Source organism: Podarcis tiliguerta, assembly GCF_965153285.1.
Source record: "Podarcis tiliguerta genome assembly, chromosome: 14".
NCBI classification, from domain to species: Eukaryota; Metazoa; Chordata; class Lepidosauria; order Squamata; family Lacertidae; genus Podarcis; species Podarcis tiliguerta.
Genome location: NC_139547.1, coordinates 28,288,741 through 28,310,207, shown reverse-complemented (window position 1 = coordinate 28,310,207; position 21,467 = coordinate 28,288,741). Strand labels below are relative to the sequence as shown.

General features: G+C 47.7%; 1 protein-coding gene across 1 annotated transcript in view; it reads left to right on the top strand.

Moving 5' to 3' along the window:
* The first annotated feature begins 13,409 nt into the window (after positions 1 to 13,409).
* Positions 13,410 to 21,467, top strand: part of RASGRF1 (Ras protein specific guanine nucleotide releasing factor 1) — a 59,826-nt gene continuing 51,768 nt past the window's right edge. The window contains exon 1 of the mRNA XM_083413239.1: positions 13,410 to 13,882. Coding sequence (XP_083269365.1) covers positions 13,619 to 13,882 — 264 coding nt within the window. The 5' untranslated portion in view covers positions 13,410 to 13,618. The remainder of the gene's footprint in view (positions 13,883 to 21,467) is intronic.

Below are 21,467 nucleotides of genomic sequence, written 5' to 3'. Positions count from 1 at the left end.
AGGGCCTAAATGAATATTGTCCCCCACCCAGCTTCAACCTCACAAGAACATCAGGAGAGCCTGCTGGATCAAGTCATAGCAGGTCCATCTAGTCCAGCATCCAGTGGCCAACCAAATACCCATTATGGGAAACCTGTGGCTTCCAGCAGTTGGTATTCAGAAGCATTGCTGCCTCCAACTGTGGAGGTAGAACACAGCCATCCTGGCTAGTAGCCCTTGATTGCCCTCTCCTCCATGAATTTGTCCCATCCTCTTTTAAAGCCCTCCAAGCTGTCCATATGACCATAGAAGAGATCTGAAGACAGCCCTGTATAAGGGAAGTTTTTAATGTTTGGTGTTTTATTGTGTTTGATGTTTTAATTTGTTGGAAGTCGCACAGAGTGGCTGGAGCAACCCATTCAGATGGGCGGTATATATGCAAGCAAGCAAGCAAAGGGTGGTGATGGAAGTCAATCAATGAAATTTTATTATTGAGATATTTGTAGAATAAATTTGGAAGAAATTCTTCCAACTTTTCTTCTTCTTTTTCTCCTTATCTTATATTTTTCTTTTATCTTTTCTTTCTTTTTTCTTTTTTCTTCTTTTTTATATATGTGTGCTTATCTGAAATATATATGTATGTATGTATTTGCAATAATTTGCTTATATTTTGTAATAATTATGTTAAATTAAATTAAAAACAAACAAACAAATGGTGGCCATTACTGCCTTCTGCGGGAGCAAGTTCCATAATTTAACTGCACACTGTATGAAGAAGAGTTTTCTTTTATCTGTCTTGAATCTTCCAACATTCAGCCTCATTGGAGGTCTAGTATTAGCATGTGTCTGTGGATCCAGAGTCGTCATTGTGGCTCATGAGTAAGGGGTCTCCTCATGAGTGAAAAATCCCTGAAATGCTTTCACTGCCAGCTTCTGTGATGAGGGTGTGGCCTAGGAGGAGGTCAGAGTGCATCAGACTTCTTCCTGGGAGCAATGCAGGGTGCCTCTGCTGAAGTGAACCTTGACTGAGCTTCCTGAGATGCTGACCTTAGACTGTGACCTCACCCAGCTTCTGGTTCTCATTTTCGATGTTGCCTGATTCTCTGTGCTTGTCCTTGGTCTCTTTAGATTGTACTATACCCACAACTCTGCCCTGCTGGTGAGTGTTCCGCAAAGGGGTACATAGATCACCTAGAATTGGGGCCTGAGCCCCTGAGGGCACCCACTGGACTGTTACCTTCATCAGCATGCAAGTGTCATATATAATTAGTGTTAGAGTTTTAAACAACATGTGGCTTGAATGTGTCTGGGTTGTTTAGAGAGCCTGTCACCACAAAGAAGAACATCCAAGAACATCTTCTTGGATGTTCCCAATCTCACTAAAATGTTTTTTAACCCCAGGAGGTAGGCATATGCTCCCTTGGCCTATCACCACCCTTTGGCTCTGAGCATTGCATACTTTTGTAGAATCACATAATTGTAGAGTTAGAAGGGACCTCAAGGGTCATCTAGTCAGACCCTCTGCAATGCAGGAATCATCCAACCACTGTGGAATAATGTTGAAGAGTGGGACAATCTTTTAAGCACCTCACTGTGGAAATGGTTTAAGGGCCCGTCCACATCTGTTGCGGCCAGCTCTGAAGACCAGTCTATGTCATAGCCAGCTTGCTTCTGCATGGCTGCTAAACGTGATGCATTGGAGTTAATTTCTGTAGTTGCCACTTTCAGCTTGAGTATGTGAAGCAGCAGAACTGCAAGCCACCCATTGCTGGTGTAGAGAAGACCTTCCAAGACCCATTTTGCAGCTTGACAGGCATCTTGCTAAGTCTGCTGTGGGAGGACGTTCCACAACTGGGCAAATGGGCAAGGCCAGATTTTCCAGGATATACACAGGTGCACTCCTATGATTTTGAGGAACTGGCAGACCCCCCCCCCCTCCACTCAGGAAAGCTATCCAGTTTCTTAAAGGATTTTGGCTCTTGTAAGTACACTAATTTCCATATCTCCTTTTGCTGAACCCCTTTGATCTCAATCATATATTATCCCAATGCCTGGTAATCTCACTCTTTGTGTGCATAGTTAATATGCACTTGGCCTGCAATCCTGTTCATAGGCTCTGTTGAACAGAGCAGAATTTACTTTTGAGTAAACAAAATATTGTGCTGTAAATGCCTTTTCTCCCACCTACTGTCAGACACATCACTGTTGTTCTGTTCTCTGCTGAAGATGATGGGACCACAGAGGCATCATTCTGCTGCTTTGTATCCCTCTGGCAAGGTGCGAGTTTCTCTCCCTGCTTCTCAAGCACATACTTCTGGAATGTCTTCCTGGGCATCCTGCTGCCCTTCAGAATTGGTGTGCATGGGAGAAAAAATGGTGGGACTTAGATGGTTTCAACCATTGGTTCAGTCCCCCCAGTTTTTCCAGGCCTTCACCTGAGTGGACCCCTTCTCTCTTAACTTGCTTATTGTTGTGGTGACCTTGGGCTGGTGATTGCTTCTCAGCCTAACCCAGATCACAGGGTTGTTGTGGGGTTTAAAGGAGGAGGGGTTGAACCATGTGTGCTTCTTTGCACGCCTTGGAGGAAAAGGAGAGCTATGAATTCAATAAATAAATCCAAAATAATAAATCAGATTAGACTGAATGCTCAGGTTGAGCAGATAACATTAAACTGCCTCCCCTCCTTTTCCTTCTAGGTTATAGCTGACAAATCTGCTGTCTTCAACCACTAATGTTTTATGTTTGTTTAAACTGTTTATTTCCTGCACCTCAAGCACTGCTTGCTGGTGATGTACTCCCCCATCCTTCCGTCTCCCCCTCTCCCTTCTTGTCTAAATCCATTGTGGGTTTCAGCATTTCTTGCATCCCTGTTACTGAGGAGCTTCGGCAGATCGACGGCTCCACAATCAAGGTCTTCCCACCCACCACCACCGCACCTGCCACCCAAACAGCTGCTCTTCCACGTTGGAGAAGTGAGAAGCTGAGAGAAGGTGGTCACTGCGTTCAATTCTGCCACCTCGTGGCCCAAGGTGGGAATGCAGCAAGCAATGCGTCAAAGTAGAGATGCCTCGCCACCCACAAACCAAGCATGGCGACAGCAGCTTCGTGTGCCAACGGGATGGTGGCTGATGCATCTGGTCATGCCTGCTGTGCTGTGGCTTTCTAACACACCTAAGGATTGGGTTGCCCCAAAGCAGGTCACTTTTGTTTCATGAGATTTATATAGTGCTCGATTGCAATAGCGTCTCAAAGCAGTTTGCAAGAAGAATCAAAATTGTCAGGAAGAGATATAGCCATTTGGAAATCTGTCTTAGAGTCTGTGTCTGCAGGTGGGGCTCCCTAGACCAGGCATAGGCAAACTCGGCCCTCCAGATGTTTGGGGACTACAACCCCCATCATTCCTAGCTAACAGGACCAGTGGTCAGGGATGATGGGAATTGTAGTCCCAAAACATCTGGAGGGCTGAGTTTGCCTATGCCTGCCTAGACCACAGCCAGCCACCAAAGCCAGATTTTCAGCAGAAAGGGTCTTGAACAGCAAACCATGGGATGATGGGCCCCACAATGGAAGCAAACCCCACAACACCTCAGCTCTGCTTCCCTTTTAAACTTTGCCTGCTGATTGTAGCATCTGGGTTTGATGAGGCAAGTGACTCTCACCTGTTCTAAGCCTACTCCAGCTGAAGAATCACACACCTTCTCTAAGAGCTAGTAAGCCCCACCTGGCCAGCTAGAGAGCTGGACTGTGGGCCCCTGCCTACTGCTACCTATGCCTCAGAGTCTGTCGTGTTTGTGGAGACAAGGGCCCCTCTGGCTCTGGTGATGGGTCCTACTGCTCTGGTTCCTGTGCACTGACCCCCATCCCTTTGCCATCCTCTGTCACCTTGTGAGTACCTCTGTCTCCATCCCCTGCTTGCCCCATTGTGACCTAGTCCTGGCTATGCCCCTCGCCAGATCCTCCTCCTCCTTGTTGTCCTGCTCAACTTCCAAGAGTGGGTGGAAGGGAGGAAGGCATGGCTGAGCATCCCAGCAGGGACCCCACTCCCCCTAAAGCTGTAAGGAAAGGTGGGCAAGGTCACTCAATGAGGGATGGCCAACACCCACATGTTGAAAAGGTCTTTATGCTCCTCTGCCTTTAGAGTTCCATGTCATCATTGCATGTTTTGCTTCCCCCCACTTCTGCACCCTGCTGCTAAGAAACACAGGTGGATTTTTTGCCTCAGGTGCAGCTGTTAAAAGCACAAGAGGGAAAGTCGTGGCAATTTCACTTGCACCCCATGGCTACTTCCATAGTGGAAGCCCAAGGATTTCCACTTGGAGGCAAAGACTTTTTTTAAAATGTAAACTCATGTGTAAATTGATAGAATTGGGTATTTTTAAAAAAGTTTCACTCATTTTGCTTTTATATTTGTTTTGTTTTACTTTGTATATGACAGTTGTTAGCACCTTGTAGTGGGAAAATGCCTTGTCAGTTTTTAAAATAAACCAACAAACTAAGGATAGGTGGCTATTTGCATTTCCAAGTCTCTCTCTCTCTCTCTCTCTCTCTCTCTCTCTCTCTCTCTGTCTCATGGGCGCGCACGCACGCACACACACACACACACACACAAAGAGAGAGAGAGAGAGAGAGAGAGAGAGAGAGGGCTGCAACCCCATTCCTACTTGCTCTTGAAGCGGCTCCTTGTCTTGGTTTCCTTCTTCCCATCTGGAGGAGTGATACCCCACCTAATTGTTGTAATGGGACCCTCAAAGCTGCCTGATTTAAATTCTCCACCCTCTTTGTCCAGAGAAGGGGAAGTCCTCCCACAGCACCATTTCTCTCCCCCACCAACCCAGGCTGCCATTCTGCAATACTTCAGGTTCAGCATTGTTCTAAGTGGGGGGTGGGAAATATCAGCTGCCATCCAAGAACAGTGGAGAATATTCAGAGAAAGTTATGCAAAGTCACTTTTTTTCCTAGGGGAGGGGGATGAGAGAAAGAAAAAGCTCAAAAAAGTTCTCTGAAAAAGAATCAACTCGGTCCAAGTTTCTGTACATTCACATGACTCCTGTAGCTGCTGGAAGTGGGGTCACCCAGCCTGTCAGGCAGCCAGGTGGCATCAGCTGGATCCTGGATCCCTTGTTTGGATGCAGCCTGCTGGTGTTTTGGATTCACAGCTGGAGGCAACAATGCTTTTGAATACCAGTTGCTGGAAACCACAGGAGGGGAGAGGGCTCTAGTGCGCAGGTCCTGCTTGCAGGTTTCCCACTGAGGCATCTGGATGGCCCTGTGAGAACAGGATGATGGACCCCCTTTGGCCTGAATCAGCAGGCGCTTCTTATGTTTTTTTCATTATCTTCTGATGAGAGCTGCTCACATTTTCTCCCCCTGTGCATCTCCGCACTGTTCTGTGCCCTTCTCACCCTCCTGTTCGCAGAAGTGACTAGCAAAAGCCTTCTCTGTTTGCCTTCTCCATTTCCATTCTTTCCTTGATAAATCAGGAAATCCTCCCAGATAAATTCCCATTTAGAAGACTCCTTGAGTTGCGCCACTTCTGGGCAAGGCAGAGCAGATTGCCTTGTGTTGCCATGGGCACAGGACATTAGGGCCTCTTGTCTTGATGAGCCTCAAAACATTTCATTCTGATTATCCTCGCCATTAATTTTAATCAAAAGACCTCCTGCGGAAAACCTAGGGTGGGGGAGCAGAGCTCTGGACTTCTGGGAAGAAAGGAGGTGAAGGGGCAGTGAAGTACTGTAGATGAAGACCGAGTAAATGCATTTGAGATTAGAGAATGTATTTGGAGGCAGTTCCTAGCTACCCATGAATTTCATGACTGAGTGGGGATTTGAACCCTGGTCTCCCTGATCCTAGTCTAACACTTAACCATTACACAACACTGGCTCTCACTGTGTCACCACATGAGAGGTGGGATATGGGGGGAAATCTGGGAGGAGGAATTAACAGCTTGAGCCAGGTTATAATAAATCCCCCTTGTGTGTTCCTGAATCTGACCTAGAGGATTCTATTGCAATAACCATCTTTCTCTCAACGTTCTGTATGTTATGACTGCGGTTGTGCTATTCTTTATGGTGAGGACATGTGTGCAAAATCCAGAAGCTGGTGGAAACTGTGGGTGACAGAAATAGCAGCCCACTGCTGACAGGTCTGAAATGGATCACATGAGACCTGCTAGGGAGCTGTGCAAAATTATCCCTGCAGCCCTTTGAACTGCTAAGCTATTCTCTGGGAGTTTCAGCAACTGGGATGACAAAGTGGTAATTTATGCCAACATCACCTTCTCACTCGCTCATGCACCAAGTGTGCAAAAAAAAAGAAAAAAAAAGATGCCCAGCAAAGCATCTTCTCTCCCTCTTAAGGAGAAGGGGGAGGGCCAGTCTACTGATACTCCTGTCCTGGACAGTGAATAGGGGCTGCAGGTGTGGGTCTTCCATCTACTGGGTGGGGAAATCAGGCTTGACCTCACAACTTCAGCCATCAAATTGGGCATCCTTGCTGGATGCTAGCCAGAGTCATGTGGATGTGCTGGAAGGATACTTCAGGAGCAAAGGCTTTGAGGGTGGTGGGTAGGTGGGATCATCATCAGAGTATGAGAGAGAGAGAGAGAGAGAGAGAGAGAGAGAGAGAAGAGAGCGCGCCAGGCTGCTCCAGGGGACTATGACATTCCACAAGGGAGTTCTAAAATAAAAGGAGGGCGGGCAACCAAGATGTTCAAGGATCTGGAAACAAAGTCTTATGCGGAATGGTTAGGGAACCAGGTATCAGGCAAAGAGATGACTGAGAGGTGATATCTGAGCCATCTTCAGATATCTGAAGAGCTGTCCCATGGAAGATGGAGCAAGTTTGTTTACTGCTGCTCCAGAGGGTAGGACCCAAACTGATAAATTCAAATTACAAGAAAGGAAATTCTGACTAAACATCAGGAAGAACTTTATGAATGTAAGAGCTGTGGACAGTGCAACAGATAACGGCAGAAGGTGGTGGACTCTCCTTCGCTGGAGGTTTTTAAACAGAGCGTGGATGGCCATCGGCCAGGGATTCTTCAGCTGTGATTCCTGCATTTCAGGGGGTTGGACTAGATGGCCCTTGGGGTTTCTTCCAGCTCCACAATTCCATGATTCTAAGTACTGGGTTGGGCCAAAGCCATTTAGAGCAGCATGTTCAGTTTCTGATGTGCCAGGGGGGCTTTGCAAAGGTGTGAGGGCCATTAATGTATTTAAGAGATGCACCACCTGCTCCTGGAAAATTCAGGGCAGTTCCAAAATCAAGATAAAATATACAAATACAATGTAAGAATACAGCAAGAGATACACAGAGAGAAAATATATTAACATACATTTAAAAGCCTGAGAGAATATAAAAATAGTTTTGCCTGGCACCCAAAGCAGAATAATTCTACAATCCAGATCCCACCACTGAATAGACACGCTCTCTGCTCACCACCTGCCCCGATAACCCCAGGGGGCAGTAAGAGAGAAAGGAGAGCCTTTGAATGCAAGACCTTGAGAAGAACCCTGCGGTAACAGTCTAAAGGCCCGTCAGTCCAGACCAGGTGAAGAGCACCAGCCCGGGGAAGGTTGGTCTATAAGATTTCACTGCAGAAATAGCCTCTGGCCTTATTTCCACCAGGTCCCTTCATTCACATCCCTTCCCAAGACAATACTAACTTTAATAGCTGTTACCTTATTAGCTGCAAAGTGTATTGATGGATTTCAAACATTGCTGTGTTCACAGGGTTTTAAAAAATGATGGATTTTGCAGAAGGGTTGGTTCTGGAATTACAGACCTTTAAAAAGTATGATACTCTATTAGCTGCAGAAACCTGTAGAGCAGTTTTGGGTGGCAGTGGGCGGGGGGGGGGGCGGACTGAGGCTTCTGCCCAGAATTATGAAAAGTGTGATCAAAAGTTCAACCCAGTTCAGGAAACTCCCGAACAATTTTAATCACAACTAACTACCGCTGTGTGACTTATTACAAAATAGGAATTAATTCCTTCCTATTAATTATTTTGTGCCCTTAGGGAAGGGAAGGGATGTGCTGTAGCAATTCTGGAGTTTATTTCCCCCATCCTTAACTCCTGGTGACAATTCAGCATTCAGCGTTAGGCTCAGTTGTGGGCACCTGAACTCTGGACTCTCTCCAACCACAATCTCTGGTGTTGGCTCAGAAGACCAGCCTTCTTGTAGTGCGGTGCACCTGGCAGGAACAAAGCAAAATTGTTTTTGAGAGTGGCTTCTACAATTGAAGTGGCAATCCTGGATTTTCATAAAAGCTGGAGTGCCTATCAGAAGAACTGGAAGTCCCTTGCAGGCACAGTGGCAGTGAATGGAGAGATGATAGAAGAGCTTTGGTAAAACACTTAATGGGATTTGGAGGAAGCAGCAACTTTCCCTAGCTAGTAGAACAGTATAAGGACATCAGAAGAGCCTGGCTGGCTGCTGGATCAGGTCAATGCGGGCCCATCTAGTCCAGCATTCTGTTCTGACAGAGGCCAGCTAGATGCCTGCAGGAACCCCCCAAAGCAGGGCCTGAGCACTCAAGAATAAGAACATAAGAAGAGCCTGCTAGATCAGGCCAATGACCTATTAAGTCCAGCATCCTGTTTTCACAGTGGCCAATGGGAAGCCCCAGTGGGAAACTGGCCAAAAAGCAGGAACTGAGAGCAACACCAGCAGCACTCTGCCCACTTGTGACATCCAGCAACTGGTATTCTGAGGGATCTTGCCTCTGATGCAAAGATTCAGGGCATTGGCAGTCATGGTGGGTATGCCGGGTGTGTGATGTTCAACAGCAGGGTCTGGAGGCTCTAGGGGCTTACCAAACCCAGAAGTCTTACATTGTCATATGTGGTTATTTCATCATACATGACACTCATACAGTAATGTTGGCTGGTTTTTATTTCCTCTCTCTCTCTCTCTCTCTCTCTCTCTCTCTCTGAGAAATGCACCAGGCCTGAAGCTTCCTTGCTATGACCAGTCAGAGAAGCCTGAAGTAGGAACTTCCCAGAGGTCAAGATGTGCAGGGATGTAGCAATATGAGCATGGCTGTGGCCTGACCTCTGAGATTTTCCTGCAGCAGCTAACCTTGATTGGCAGTTTTTGGCTTTCCTGCACTGGAGTCTGTTTATATTCTCATTCAGACATATCCTTTTTCTTTCTCCTCCTTCCCTTTGACTACCATAGTTGTTTGTGTTTAAGAGCAGAGGGGTAATGTCAAGGCTCTCCTGAAGCCACTATTTCTTAAACAATCCCCTAAACTCTTCAAACTGGAATTTTGTGGATGTTTCTAGAAGCACAGGCTTATTACCATATATACAACAGCTGTTTTTGGTTGACAGATGGATCTGCCTTGCTTGTTGGGTGGTCTGCATTTGTTTGGGATAGGTTTTAAGCAGTAAGCTTACATTTTAGCATTGCATCATATCTCATTATTGTTGCACTCCCCTCCCCACCAACCTCTGAGTGGTGGGATATTCCAGGGGTTCCAGGCCTTTACTTAGGGTCTGTGTTTTCTTTTGAAAATGAGGCACAGTGGAGACTGTGGTGTCTTTACGATATATCGTTTATTTACACATATATACAACCTGAGCCTATGATGGAGGGGTTGAGAGCAGTGACACCCCAAAATGGTCTTGTTTCTTGCATAACTGAAGCTTTGGATTCAAGCAGACATCAGACATTGTGCTCTGCCTCTCTGGCTTTCCCAGCTTGCTGTTTTTGCCTCCAGCTTCTAGCTCACATAATACAACTCTCCACTCTAGAACTCCGGCTTTTGTCCTTCTAACTATCTAAAAACTGGAGGAGGGGCCCCACCCATTTGCTGCCTGGCACAGAGCCCCCCTCTTCCACTGCTTTCTTAATGGGTCACCACCTTTCCTTTGTACTTTTAATGACCCATCGCCCCAGGCAATTACTCCAAGAAGAAGCTAGCCTGGTTTATATTTTAACACTTGCTGGAGCAAGAGAGCAGAAGGCTTGATTAAATTCTAACACTTACTGCATTCAGGGATTATAGGCGTCTGGCACCCACCGTTGATGTGCATGTTTGTGTTGTGTGTGTTTGTATGTATGTAGAGGATATATTTCCCACAAGGGCTTATAACGGAGTCTGGTTAAGGGATTGTAATTCTGCATGAGCTAGACCCAGGCTTTAAAAAGGCAGCTGTCCCAAATAACTGAATACACACACCCCAAATCAGCACAGGCCTGTCTAATGGGTCCTTTTGCCCATTTCCCCTGGTCCTGGGGGAAACTGGTCTGAGGAACCCCATTCACAGAGTTTGATGCATCGGGGCATTCGGTAACATTCACGTTCCCATCTTTGCCCTCACTGCCCTAATCCCTTGCCCCTTAATCCCATATGCCACAAAACTGCCCTAGCAACCCCTGCTGCAGATCTGGCAGAAACATATCTCCCACCTGTGAGAGATGTTTGTGCTTCTGCCATTTGCTCTAGACCCCTCAGGTTCTGCAGCATAGGGGCTACCCCTGGACTCCACCTCACTCTTCCAGATCGCTGTCCTGATTTTCCTGTGGGCTCTATCAAGAATAGGGATGGCTCACCCCCTCTTTTTTTGGCCCAACAGACCACCTTCACTCTTGGTCAGCCTTTCAGCAGCCACTTGTCAGCAGTGGGTATAGCAGTAGAGGAGATTTACTATGGAGAGCAGCAGAGGAGGAGGCTGTTGTCCCCCTCTTTGCTCATCAAATGACCATTCAGTGACTGGGGAAGTGGTAATATATATGAGACTGATGGAAGTTGTAGCCCAAAGCATCGGTGGGGGCACAAAGTTTGGGAAGGCTGATATTGACGTTAGTGAACTCCTGTCCCACTGCAGCAGCCAGAAGGAGCATGACTGGCATTGCTCTCGCTTCCTCCCATGCTCTGCTTCTGCAGGTATGTGGTGCAAGCAACCATGAATGTGCTTCCTGTTTCCCAGACAATTCCTAGATATTTCCATGGTGATTCATGACCTAATTTAAGTCATTGAAGTATTACCCACATTTTCCAGTCAAAACAAAACTAATTGACATAATTTCCCTGACATTCTTCAAGTCTGTTTAAAGAAGGCAGGATCTGGGTCAGTGAGATGAAGTGGGAAGTCTACAGGTGTTTCTTCTTCCTCTTCCTCCTCCGTGGCCTTCATCCCCAAGAGTTCTTAGAACTGGCCCAGCAGCTCAGCAAAGGCTTCCTCCTTGCATAAATTTGTCTTGCTCAGTTCATGGATTCTGAGCCATAATTAGCGATGCTGTCAGCAGCGAGGGGTGAGCTGAGAAGCTCCAGTATCTTTTTTTCAGAGCAGAAGTGATCGTGTTATCTTAAAATCAAAGGAAATGGAAGCAATCGTGATAATATTGTCAAGTTGCTACAGATTGTCAAGCCAGTCAGAAGACTTGGATGAGGCCCTTAGAAATGGCATCAAATCAAAGTCCTTCCTAGTCTAGCCACCTATTAGGGGCCAATTGGGTGCCTTTAGGAAGTACAGAGGTAGGAGATGAACACAGTGAGATTCTCCTGCTCCTGGTTCCCAGAAACTGGTGTTCAGAGGCATCCTTCCTCTGAAGAGAAGCAGTACTGGGCCATTTTCACCAGTAGCCATTGACAGCCTTATCCTGCTTCTAACCTCCTTTGGAAGCCATCCTAATTGGTGGCCATTGCTATGTCTTGTGGGAATGAGTTCCATAGCATCACATGTGCTGCTGTATGGAATAGTAATTCCCGTTGCCTATCCTGAATTTCCCAGCATTGTTGTTGTTGTTTAAATTTGTATACTGCCCTATACCCACAGGTCTCAGGGTGGTTCACAGGCTAAAATCACAATATGAAAACTCAGAATACATAATCAAAATAAAAACAAGAACAGCCCAAGAACACCCCCCACCCCCACCAATTCAGCTTCATTAGTCATAAGAAATCTGTTAGTCTTTGAGGAGTCACAAGACTCTGGGTTTGTTTTTTCTACAACCGACACAGCTGCCCTCTGGGTGTTTTTGCATGTACTGTATAGGCTCTGCTTAATATGGAAGACTTTCTCTTCTGAGATGGAATTTCCCCAACCATGGCTTATCCCTCGCTTCCCTTTCTCCCCTCTTTGGAGCAGGGAGGCCAGGAGGGAATGCACCAAAGGGGACTTGATAAGAACCCTTTAAGCATAAACCTTTTCTATCCTCGGACTACAGAGCTTATCGTGACATATAGATCAGAGGCCAAGGTTTGAACCCCCACCCCACTCTACCCCCTAGAGGCAGAAAGAGGGCTCAGTTCCAAAAGGATTTTTCCCCTTCTCCCAAATAATAACTGTTTAAAAATATGGCTGGAGCCTTGAGCATCCCATTAAGACTGAGATTGCTGTAGGGAACTGTATGTGGGAGTTTTAACATACATTTTTTTAGGTAAAATTAACTCTGCCGTGTGGGCAGGTGTCCTGGTCTACCTGCTAAAGCTGTGCGTTAACGAGAGGGGGAAGCGAGGAGGAAATGGGGCACAGAGGTTTGGAGAGCTGAATGTTTTCGGGTGCAATAGATTGATAAGAAAAAAGGACTGCTCTGCAGGGCGGTCTATGAAATGTTGCTGTCACCATGAGAAATTATGCAGCTGTCACCTGAGAAATCCACATTCCTGGATCATAAGGAGTAAGATATCACTAAACCGGGTCCTGTTTGGAGCAGGACTCTGGCAGGCAGGTGTTTCTGGCTCCGGCAAAGGTGCCCTTCCTTCCTACCCCGACACATTCCCTGGAACATGTAGGCGCCAGAGGGAGGCTAAAAATAAAAACGGGCCAAGTCCCGCTGCCGCATTCCTGCTGGCGGAGAGGCTGACATGGTGATGCTCGCAGCGACGGTTTCTAACACCGCCAGCAGCAGCGGCATCTGCCGCCAGCTTCAGTACCAAGAGGGTCTCCGGCTTCTCCTCTGACATGCCGGGGTGTGGGACCTGATCCGAGAGGTAGCGATCGCCCGTGCCTTCCTGCGTGCCCTCCTCCCCAGTCCCGTGCCTCGCTCTGGAGGGGCGCGCGCAGGTTTCGTCATGACGCCCGGTGCTGCCAGCAGAAGGGGTCCTTTGCTCTCTTCTCGGGCCGTGGGGAGGGGATTGCGCCTAGTGCCAAAAATGCCCTGACCCCACCAGGCGGCGGAGAGGAGGCTGGGTCGTTTGGGAAGGAAGCTGGCACGGCGCCCATTGGCATCGCCGTGGCACCGCGGCTCGCTTGCTGCCGCTCCTGCCAACTCCCGCAAGGCCGCCAGGCGGGTCTTCGGGTCTCGCTGTCCGGGGTGCTGATCTCAGCCTTCGAGCGGCGCTGCCGCAGTTGCCGCTGTCCGCGGTGCTGATCTTTGCTTGCGAGCGGCGCTGCCGCAGTCGCCGCTGTCCGCGGCGCAGATCGCTGTCCGCCGCGCGGCGGGAGGCTCTGGGCGCCGCTGTCCGCGGTGCTCATCACATGACCAGCCCGTGAGGCGAGCGCGGAGCTGGCGGCGGCGAGCCGAGCCGAGCCGGGCGATGAGGAGGCGCTGCCCGGGCTGAGCGCTGCTGCTGCTGCTGCTGCTTCTGGGGGCATGTGAGAGGCGGCTGGGCGCTTCGGGCGCCGGGCTGCTGGGGCTCTGCGAAGCGGGATGCAGATGCGGCTGTGAGCGCCGCCGGCCCCGCCATGCAGAAGGCGATGCGGCTGAACGACGGGCACGCCGTCTACCTGGGGCTGCTGGCTAAGAAGGACGGCGCCCGGCGCGGCTACCTGAGCAAGCGGAGCTCGGACAATACCAAATGGCACCCCAAGTGGTTCGCCCTCCTGCAGAACATGCTCTTCTACTTCGAGAGCGACTCCAGCTCCAGGCCGGCTGGCCTCTACCTGCTGGAGGGCTGCGTCTGCGACCGGGCGCCCTCACCCAAGCCCAAGGACCCCCTCGAGAAACAGGTAGGTGAGAGAGCCGGGATGGGAGGAGGACTGGAGGAAGCGAAGGGGTCGGGGGCGCTTCGATCTGCTGCTGCCAGCCTGGGCCGTGGACAGCTGGGTGGGGGAGGGGAAGGGAGAGGAGCCTTGCCCGGTGTGTCCGCTGCCTTGAGATTTGTGTGGGAACGGTGTGTGCTAGGCGTCGCAGGTGCTTGTGACACACCTGCCCCCTTCGAGGCCAGAGGGGGTCAGGAAGGCTCTCCAGCTCCAGCTCTCCCAGCGCTGCAGTGCCAGCAGTCTCGCGCTAGCTCCCCCCTCCCGTGTTCCCATTTTTGGATTCGTGTGCTTAGGACTCTATGCAGGACGGGCAGAAGGCACTTCCTTTACCCCCACCCTCTCCAAGAAGCCTGCTCTGGCCAGGAAAATGAAGTTACTTCAGCCAAGAGAACATTTTTTAAAAAAAACCCAAAAACCCATAACATTTGCGGTAATCAGTCCTATTAATTAGTCAGCAAGTTGAAATGCAAGGGTGCCCCCGGTGGAGAAAAAGAAGAAGCAGGTCTTCTGCAGCAATCCATGTCACCCTCCACCCGCCTCCCTCAAGCACAATTCACCTTTGTCAAGTGAATATTTGGGTGCTGGGCTTCAGGAGTTATGACTGGGTCCAGGTCGAGGCATCTGGTGGTTCTTAACCTGTAAACATAAAGTGTTATAGGGAAAGAGCCAGTCAGTCCCACCAGAACTTTCAGGGTGTGAACAAAGTCAGCTTGCAGTGGGTTTGCAGAGAGTTTCCCTTCCACACAAGACCTGGGGCCAGCCAACCCACCCGCTGATTCCTGAGCTATCCTGTTGATTTAAATGCAGTTATGAGAGACATGTTGCGGCCAGTCCTTGACCATACCTATATCTGCAGAGTCTCCTCAACAGTGGAACTAGTCATGCTAGAGCAGCATCTGTGCTAGACAAGACCTTCAACAGTTGGCAGTTGGCTCTGTCCATAGCACGCTGATGCAAAGTCCTCCACCCAAGATCATGAGGAATGACCCTCTCTATTAATCTGAGTCCATCCTGCAGGTACAGAGCTCAGCCCCTGCAAAGCCAGAAACCATTGAGGAGATCCTTCACAGGCCTCCATAGCTTTGGCTAGTGAAACAGCTCCACTGTCAGCTTAGGAGCAAAGGTGGAGGTCTTTGTCTGCAGTGATGGGGCTTGTGGGTTCTGCCTTTTGAGGACACATGGTGAGGAGGTTTGAAAATACAGGGGTGTCAATTGAGATGAAGCATGTAGAAGGACTTGTTGGATAAAATGACCATTAAACTGTTGGAAGGAAGATACTATGTGGGATGACTTCCTTGCCCAGGAGAGATTGGCTTTGTATTTGCAATTGTTGCTTCTGTGCTACTGATTTGTCTAAAGTCAACCAGAAGAGGCAAAGACAACATAGCCAACATTGTGCTCTCCAGGTGTTGTTGGACTCCAAGTCCCATCAGTCCCAGCCAGCATCTCTTGTGGTCAGGGTTGGTGGGATCTGTAGCTCAATAATATATGGAGGGCACCACATTGGCTACTCCTGCTCTAAGAAGACCTGAGTCGTGAGACTATCTTCCTGTCCTCCCTCCTTCTCTTTCTGTTTCCTCCCCCCACCCACATTCTCTTCCTTAGCCCCTGGCAACTTGTGAGCCATTTTCAGGTCCCCCTTTTTCTTCTTTGGCACACCTTCCTCAGAATCCTTAGGGCATCTTGGGTGCCATGCGCTCTTCCTTCACACAAAATAAATAGCAATGCCAACACCTGTTTAGTGCTTTGGGAGTGTTTATTGTCTGTACATTATCTTAATAATAGTCACAATAACCCTGCAAGGTGGGTCCTCGTTTTGATCCTGACAATGATCTGAAGTCACAGGACATTGCCAAACTGTTAAAGCGAATGAGTTATGGTTCTGAGCAAGGCCAGGATGAGAACCTGTCCGGGATTTGTTTGTAAGTAACAGTGGAGGAAGACAATGTGTCCCATCAGCACATTGCAGATGGGAGGTGGTTGACCTGGAAAGAAGAGTAAGGAGCTTGCCCTAGTTTGCACACGGATTCCCTGGTGTCCCATACAAAACTTGCTTGCTTTGTGTGGCAGGTGCGTGAGTGGTCAGATTGGTCCTGCCCCTGCTGCCAATGAGAAACCACAGTGTGTCTCTGATGCCAGCATGCCAAGAAAAGTATGGTCTCTTGATTTAGGGATTTCTCTGGACATCCCATTTATAACTTTGGTCTCTCAGAAGGTTTTCTCTCCAGCCCATCCACCCCCCATAGTTGTTAGGTATTTGATTCGCCAACTGCTAGCAAGTACTATAGATCTTGGCCTGACGGCTCTCTCTCTGGATACAGAAAACAGGAAGCTGCTTTATACTGAATCAGACTATTGGTCCATTTTGCTCAGTGTGGTCAACGCTGACTAGCAGTGGTTCCCCAGTGTTTGAAGCAGGAATCTCTCCCAGTGCTGCCTGGAGATTCCAGGGAATGAACCTGAGACCTTCTACATGCAAAGCAGATGCTCTACCATCCAACCTTTTCCCATATGGACTTATCAGCCTTGCTAAACCATTGCTGCCACACTTATCCCTCACCGTTGTTGACATTAACTTTCTTTATTTCACAAATTGCAGGCAGGGTTTTTTTAACTTTTTGGTGGGACTGACCAAGAGCCCATTTGGCATTGATGTATGGGCTGGTAAACCAGTTGGCCATTTCTATCTTCACCCATGTCTCCTTACATGTGTACTGACTTATCCGTCCACTAAGGGAAGGGCTATAGCTCAGTGGTAGAACATCTGCTTTGTGTGCATGAAGTCCCAGGTTCAGTCCCCAATGGCATCTCAAGGCATGGCTGGGAAAGACTCACCACTACCTGAAACCCTGGAGAGTCATTGTTGCTAGTCAGTATACGGAGCTCAATAGGCCAAGGGTCAGGACTCTGTAGAAGGCACCTTCCAAGGCTTCACATATCTGAGGAAGGAGAAGCTTGTTGCAGATAGCAGCCCTTCCCAAACCAGTAGGTATGGAATATATTTTTCTGCTTCAGACCAAACCAACAACACATTGGGAATTTGTTTCATTCAGCTACAACTAAATGAGTCCCCTTTGATTTATAATTGAGGCCATTTTGACATTTGTAGAGCTAGTTCATGGCTGGGTCTCCTGCACAAAAGGATTAATCACCCTGGCCTCGGCCCAGGAATTGCAGACTTAATCTCCAAGTAGCAATGTGTTTTATTTCTCAACAAGGAGCATAGTGAAGATCAAAGGCCTCTGACTTTGGTCAGGGCATTTCAACTCTGAAACCTGGGTGGAAGTGAAATCTTCAGATAATTGAAGAAGAAGAAAAAATGCTTTCCTTCTCTAGTGGCAGCTTTTGGAACTAGATGTTGCCTTCTACTTGAATTGGGGAGATTTTCAGGGTGGTGTTCTAATTTGCTACAGACAGGTTATATGATCAATTAAACATTTTCCTATCACCCCATCATGTCCAGACAAAGCACCAATATTACTACTGAACTGCCAGGGAGAGAGCCAAGGTGTCAATAGACAGGCTCACCTGTCAGATTCTTATCAAGGAAACTACAAGTGGAATATTTGTAGGGTGGAAAATAATAATTAATATCACCCAATGTGGGATAATTAATAAAATAATTGGCTGGATCCTTAGATTCAAAGCATGGGGTTTAACACACTCTCCAGCAAGAGAGAGCCCCCAGCAGAGTATAAAAACACAGAATCATGCAGCACAATGAAGCATGGGAATAATAGACTGTTAGACCTTTTAAATATCCTGTTCAGTCCACTGCCTCTCTTGCAGTGAACAGACCACAACGTAAGTAAATTGAAATGCTTTACTTAAAAACTCCAAAGTTCAGATTCATGCATTATTCCATGTGGCAGCAAAAAGAACACAGGTAGAAAATACTGAGTTTACAAAATACAGAAAAACATTTATTGAAGTGATCAAGTCCACATGTGTTGCTTGGTCAGCTTTACAAGATGGAAGAGAATGAAGAAAGAAATTTCACTTCTCCAGCTCAGTCAGCATTCACATAACCTAGTAGTTTGGATTGCTGTCTGCTGGCAGTTTAAGTTTATGGTTCATGGTTCCCTGTAATTATCTGACAACCCTTTTCACAGCAGTCTCATCCTTCTCAGTGAGAGACCTAACTACTCAGGCTTTCCACTGAATTTGCTATGTCAGGTCTGGAAGTTGTGGTCAGGTACAAAAAGTTTTCCAATTGCTGAGCTGTACTGGTTGTTGTCTGGCAAGAGTTCAGATTCATCTGGGCTCTTTAGAAAGTCAGTAACCATTGGTGTGGCTACTTCCATAGCTTCTTGCAGCCCTAAGCTGTCAAGCAATTCAATAACTTTTTGCTTTTGACTTAGAAGATAAGATCCTTCTCTTTCTGTTTAAACACTCAAGTAGGAAGAAACATTTTCGAGTTGTTCTGCTCCTTTGCTTAGGTCTTTCACAACTTTTGGGTAGTCTTGGCCATTTTCAGTTGCAATGATCAAGTCATCTGCAAATGCCAACACATAAGAAAATTGTCCATTTTTGCATTTGGTGTGCAAGCACTTGTCTGTGTGACCTTGTGTGTACCCTAGCTGTGGGGAAATGCTGTGCAGTTTCTCATTCCATGCTCTAGCAGCTTGTTTCAGATCATAAAACCCCTTCTGAAGTTTGCATACTAGATGCACTTCCTTTGGTTTGTTAAAACCTTTGGCCTCTTCCATGCAAATCTACCCTGAGGTTTCTCTATGCAAAAACACGGTTTCAATGTCTATTTATTAAGAAGTTGCTGTGCCTGAAAGCAGTGTAATACTGGAATATCTCACTGCAGGTGCACAAGTTTCATCATAGTCCTCTCCAAACTTTTGCAAGTAACCTTTGGCCACAAGTGTTGCTTTGTAGTGCTCAACTTCCTCTTCTGCACCCTGCTTTACCTTGAACACCCACTTGCTTCCAGTTGCCTTCTTCCTGGGAGGCAGCTTGGTGAGGGCCCAGGTCTTGTTCTGGTGCAGCGCATCAATCTCCTCTTATGCAGCATCCCTACACATATGTGGTTGGCACCTGCTGAAGCCCCAAGTGGAAGGTTCTCAGGGTTGTGCCAATGACCTTGTGGTGTAGGACAATCCTGGAGATGGGATACTTTTGTTGGGTCTTGAGGAGTGTCTGACATATGGCTGTGAAACCACATCAGTCTCCTCATCACCCTCCAGCACAGACCTCTTCTCATCAGTCTCCTCTCCTGCTACCTGTAATCTGCTCCTCGGCTTCTCCTTCCTGTTCATCATTTGTGCTAGGTGATGTGACAGTAGAAAGCAGATATGTCAATTCAGGAAAGTTCGGGAGGGCTCTTATTTCTTCTTCTGACCTCTCAAAAAAATATATCGCAGTTCCTCTCTTGGCAGCTGTCCTGTGTTCATCAAAATGAACCACATGTCTTGTGCTGACCTTTCCAGTATTCAAGTCAATTGCTCTGTCACCTTTGCTCCAGTAGCATATCCAATCATAATTGTCTGTCCTGATCTGGAGTCTAACTTGTGTCTATTCTCCTTGAGTACAAAGGCATAGCAATACAAGTGGTGGCCATTTCACACGGGGGGGGGGGGTCCATTCGCCCCCCCCCCATGTGTGTTGGTGGCGCAAATAAGCATTTCATCCCCTGTTCTGCCCTCTTCCGGGTCCAAAAGGACCCGCATGTCTGCGATCACGTGTCAGTTGGACACACCTAAAATGTTCACTCCCCGTACTGCCGGATACATGTTTGTGTGACATACTCGGCACTCTTCCATGTCAAAGTTCTAAAGCTGTACATGTACTTCTCTTGGTTGGCAATCTGTTGTGGAGATCTATTGCAGGGGCTACCACATCTCCCCACATTTGTTTGGGAAGGCCAGGGTCACTCGGCATGCACTTTGTCATCTCCATAAGAGATCTAAACGTTCTCTCAGTGACTGAGCTTTGTTGAAGGTTGTGTAAAACACTCCCCACTTGTGTGTAATCCCCTCTTCATCCACAAGAGATTTCATGTGGCTCGAGGTAAACTCACCTTCACTGTCACTGACCAAAGTTGTGGGTTTCCTCTGAAGCTTATTGCTCACCGTGGTGCTGTGTTTTCTGAACTGTACAGTTTCACTTTTCTCCTTTAGAAAGTACACATTGCAATACCTTGAGAAATCATCCAGAAAAATTAGTATGTATTTATACTTCCCTAGGGAGGGAACATTAAGTGGGCCATACACCTCAGTGCATACTACATCTTGCAGTCTGGTGCTTCAGTAAATGGAGGGAAATAAACTTTAACACTCTTCTCAGTGATACAGCTGATGCACTTGGTTGTGACTGGTGCATTTTGGTTTACCTTCATCCCTGTTGCAAGCTCCTTGCATTGCAGTTCAGTTGTGGGACATACAGTGGTACCTCGGGTTACAGACGCTTCAGGTTACAGACTCCGCTAATCCAGAAATAGTACCTCGGGTTAAGAACTTTGCTTCAGGATGAGAACAGAAATCGTGCTCCAGCGGTGCGGCAGCAGCGGGAGGGCCCCATTAGCTGAAGTGGTGCTTCAGGTTAAGAACAGATTCACGTTAAGAATGGACCTCCGGAATGAATTAAGTTCTTAACCCGAGGTACCACTGTATAGGATTTGATGCACATGGTTTTCTTTGAATTGATTGCTAAGTTTGCAATTTAAGGTTCCTGGACCTATACGACATCTCTTTATGGTTTCACCATATGCAATTTGAATCCGCTGATGGGTTGATATGGTCAATGCTGCCAAATAAATCTTCATCATAACTCATATATGAAGAACATCCAGAATCAATTAACCGTTTGTTTGATTTTGCATCACAACAGTTTAGAGTTAGATTCTTCTCATGCAAGGGGGTGAAAGGGGAGGATGCTGTGGGCCATGGAAAAGTTCCAACACTGGATGGAACTCTGGTTGCTGGGCAGAAGAGGCCAGGAGGCAGCAGTGCTGTGATGAGGTTCCCTTGCTGGGGCCCTTTGCTGTCAGTGATGCCTCTTTGGTTTTGTGTCGAAAGGTGATGTGGTGTGCCCTGTTGTGTAGCACCTGCCTTGTGTCTTTAGGCCTTTTAAACAGGGCAGTTTAAAGAGAAAGACAAGGAGGGGCTCCTGGAACCTTTTGCCAGGATGTGGCCCAATAGCACATCTGCTCAGGAGGAGGAGAGATGTCGATGCCCTTAGAAGAATCAGGACTACAGCAGCTATATTTAGATGAGAGAAGCCCTAGCTCAGCCTGGCCTGGAATGCGTTGAGGTTGCTGTGGAAATCGTGCATCGCAACATATCCTTGAAGAAGCATTGTGTGGGGGATCCAAAGAACTCTGCTGTTGGAGAGTTGCACCAGGAGAGGTCAACAGCAGAAGAGCCATTGAGATGAAGAGGTTCAGGTGTTCTCTGCCACTCTTCTTCTGAACTCCTCCATCATTGTCATGACATATGAGACATGCTGCAGAGTTCTACATCAGATATTGGTGGGGGGGGGGGTTCTGTTTGTTTTCTTTTTAACCAGCTGCAGCCTCAGGAGGCTGCCACGCTGAGTGGCGGAA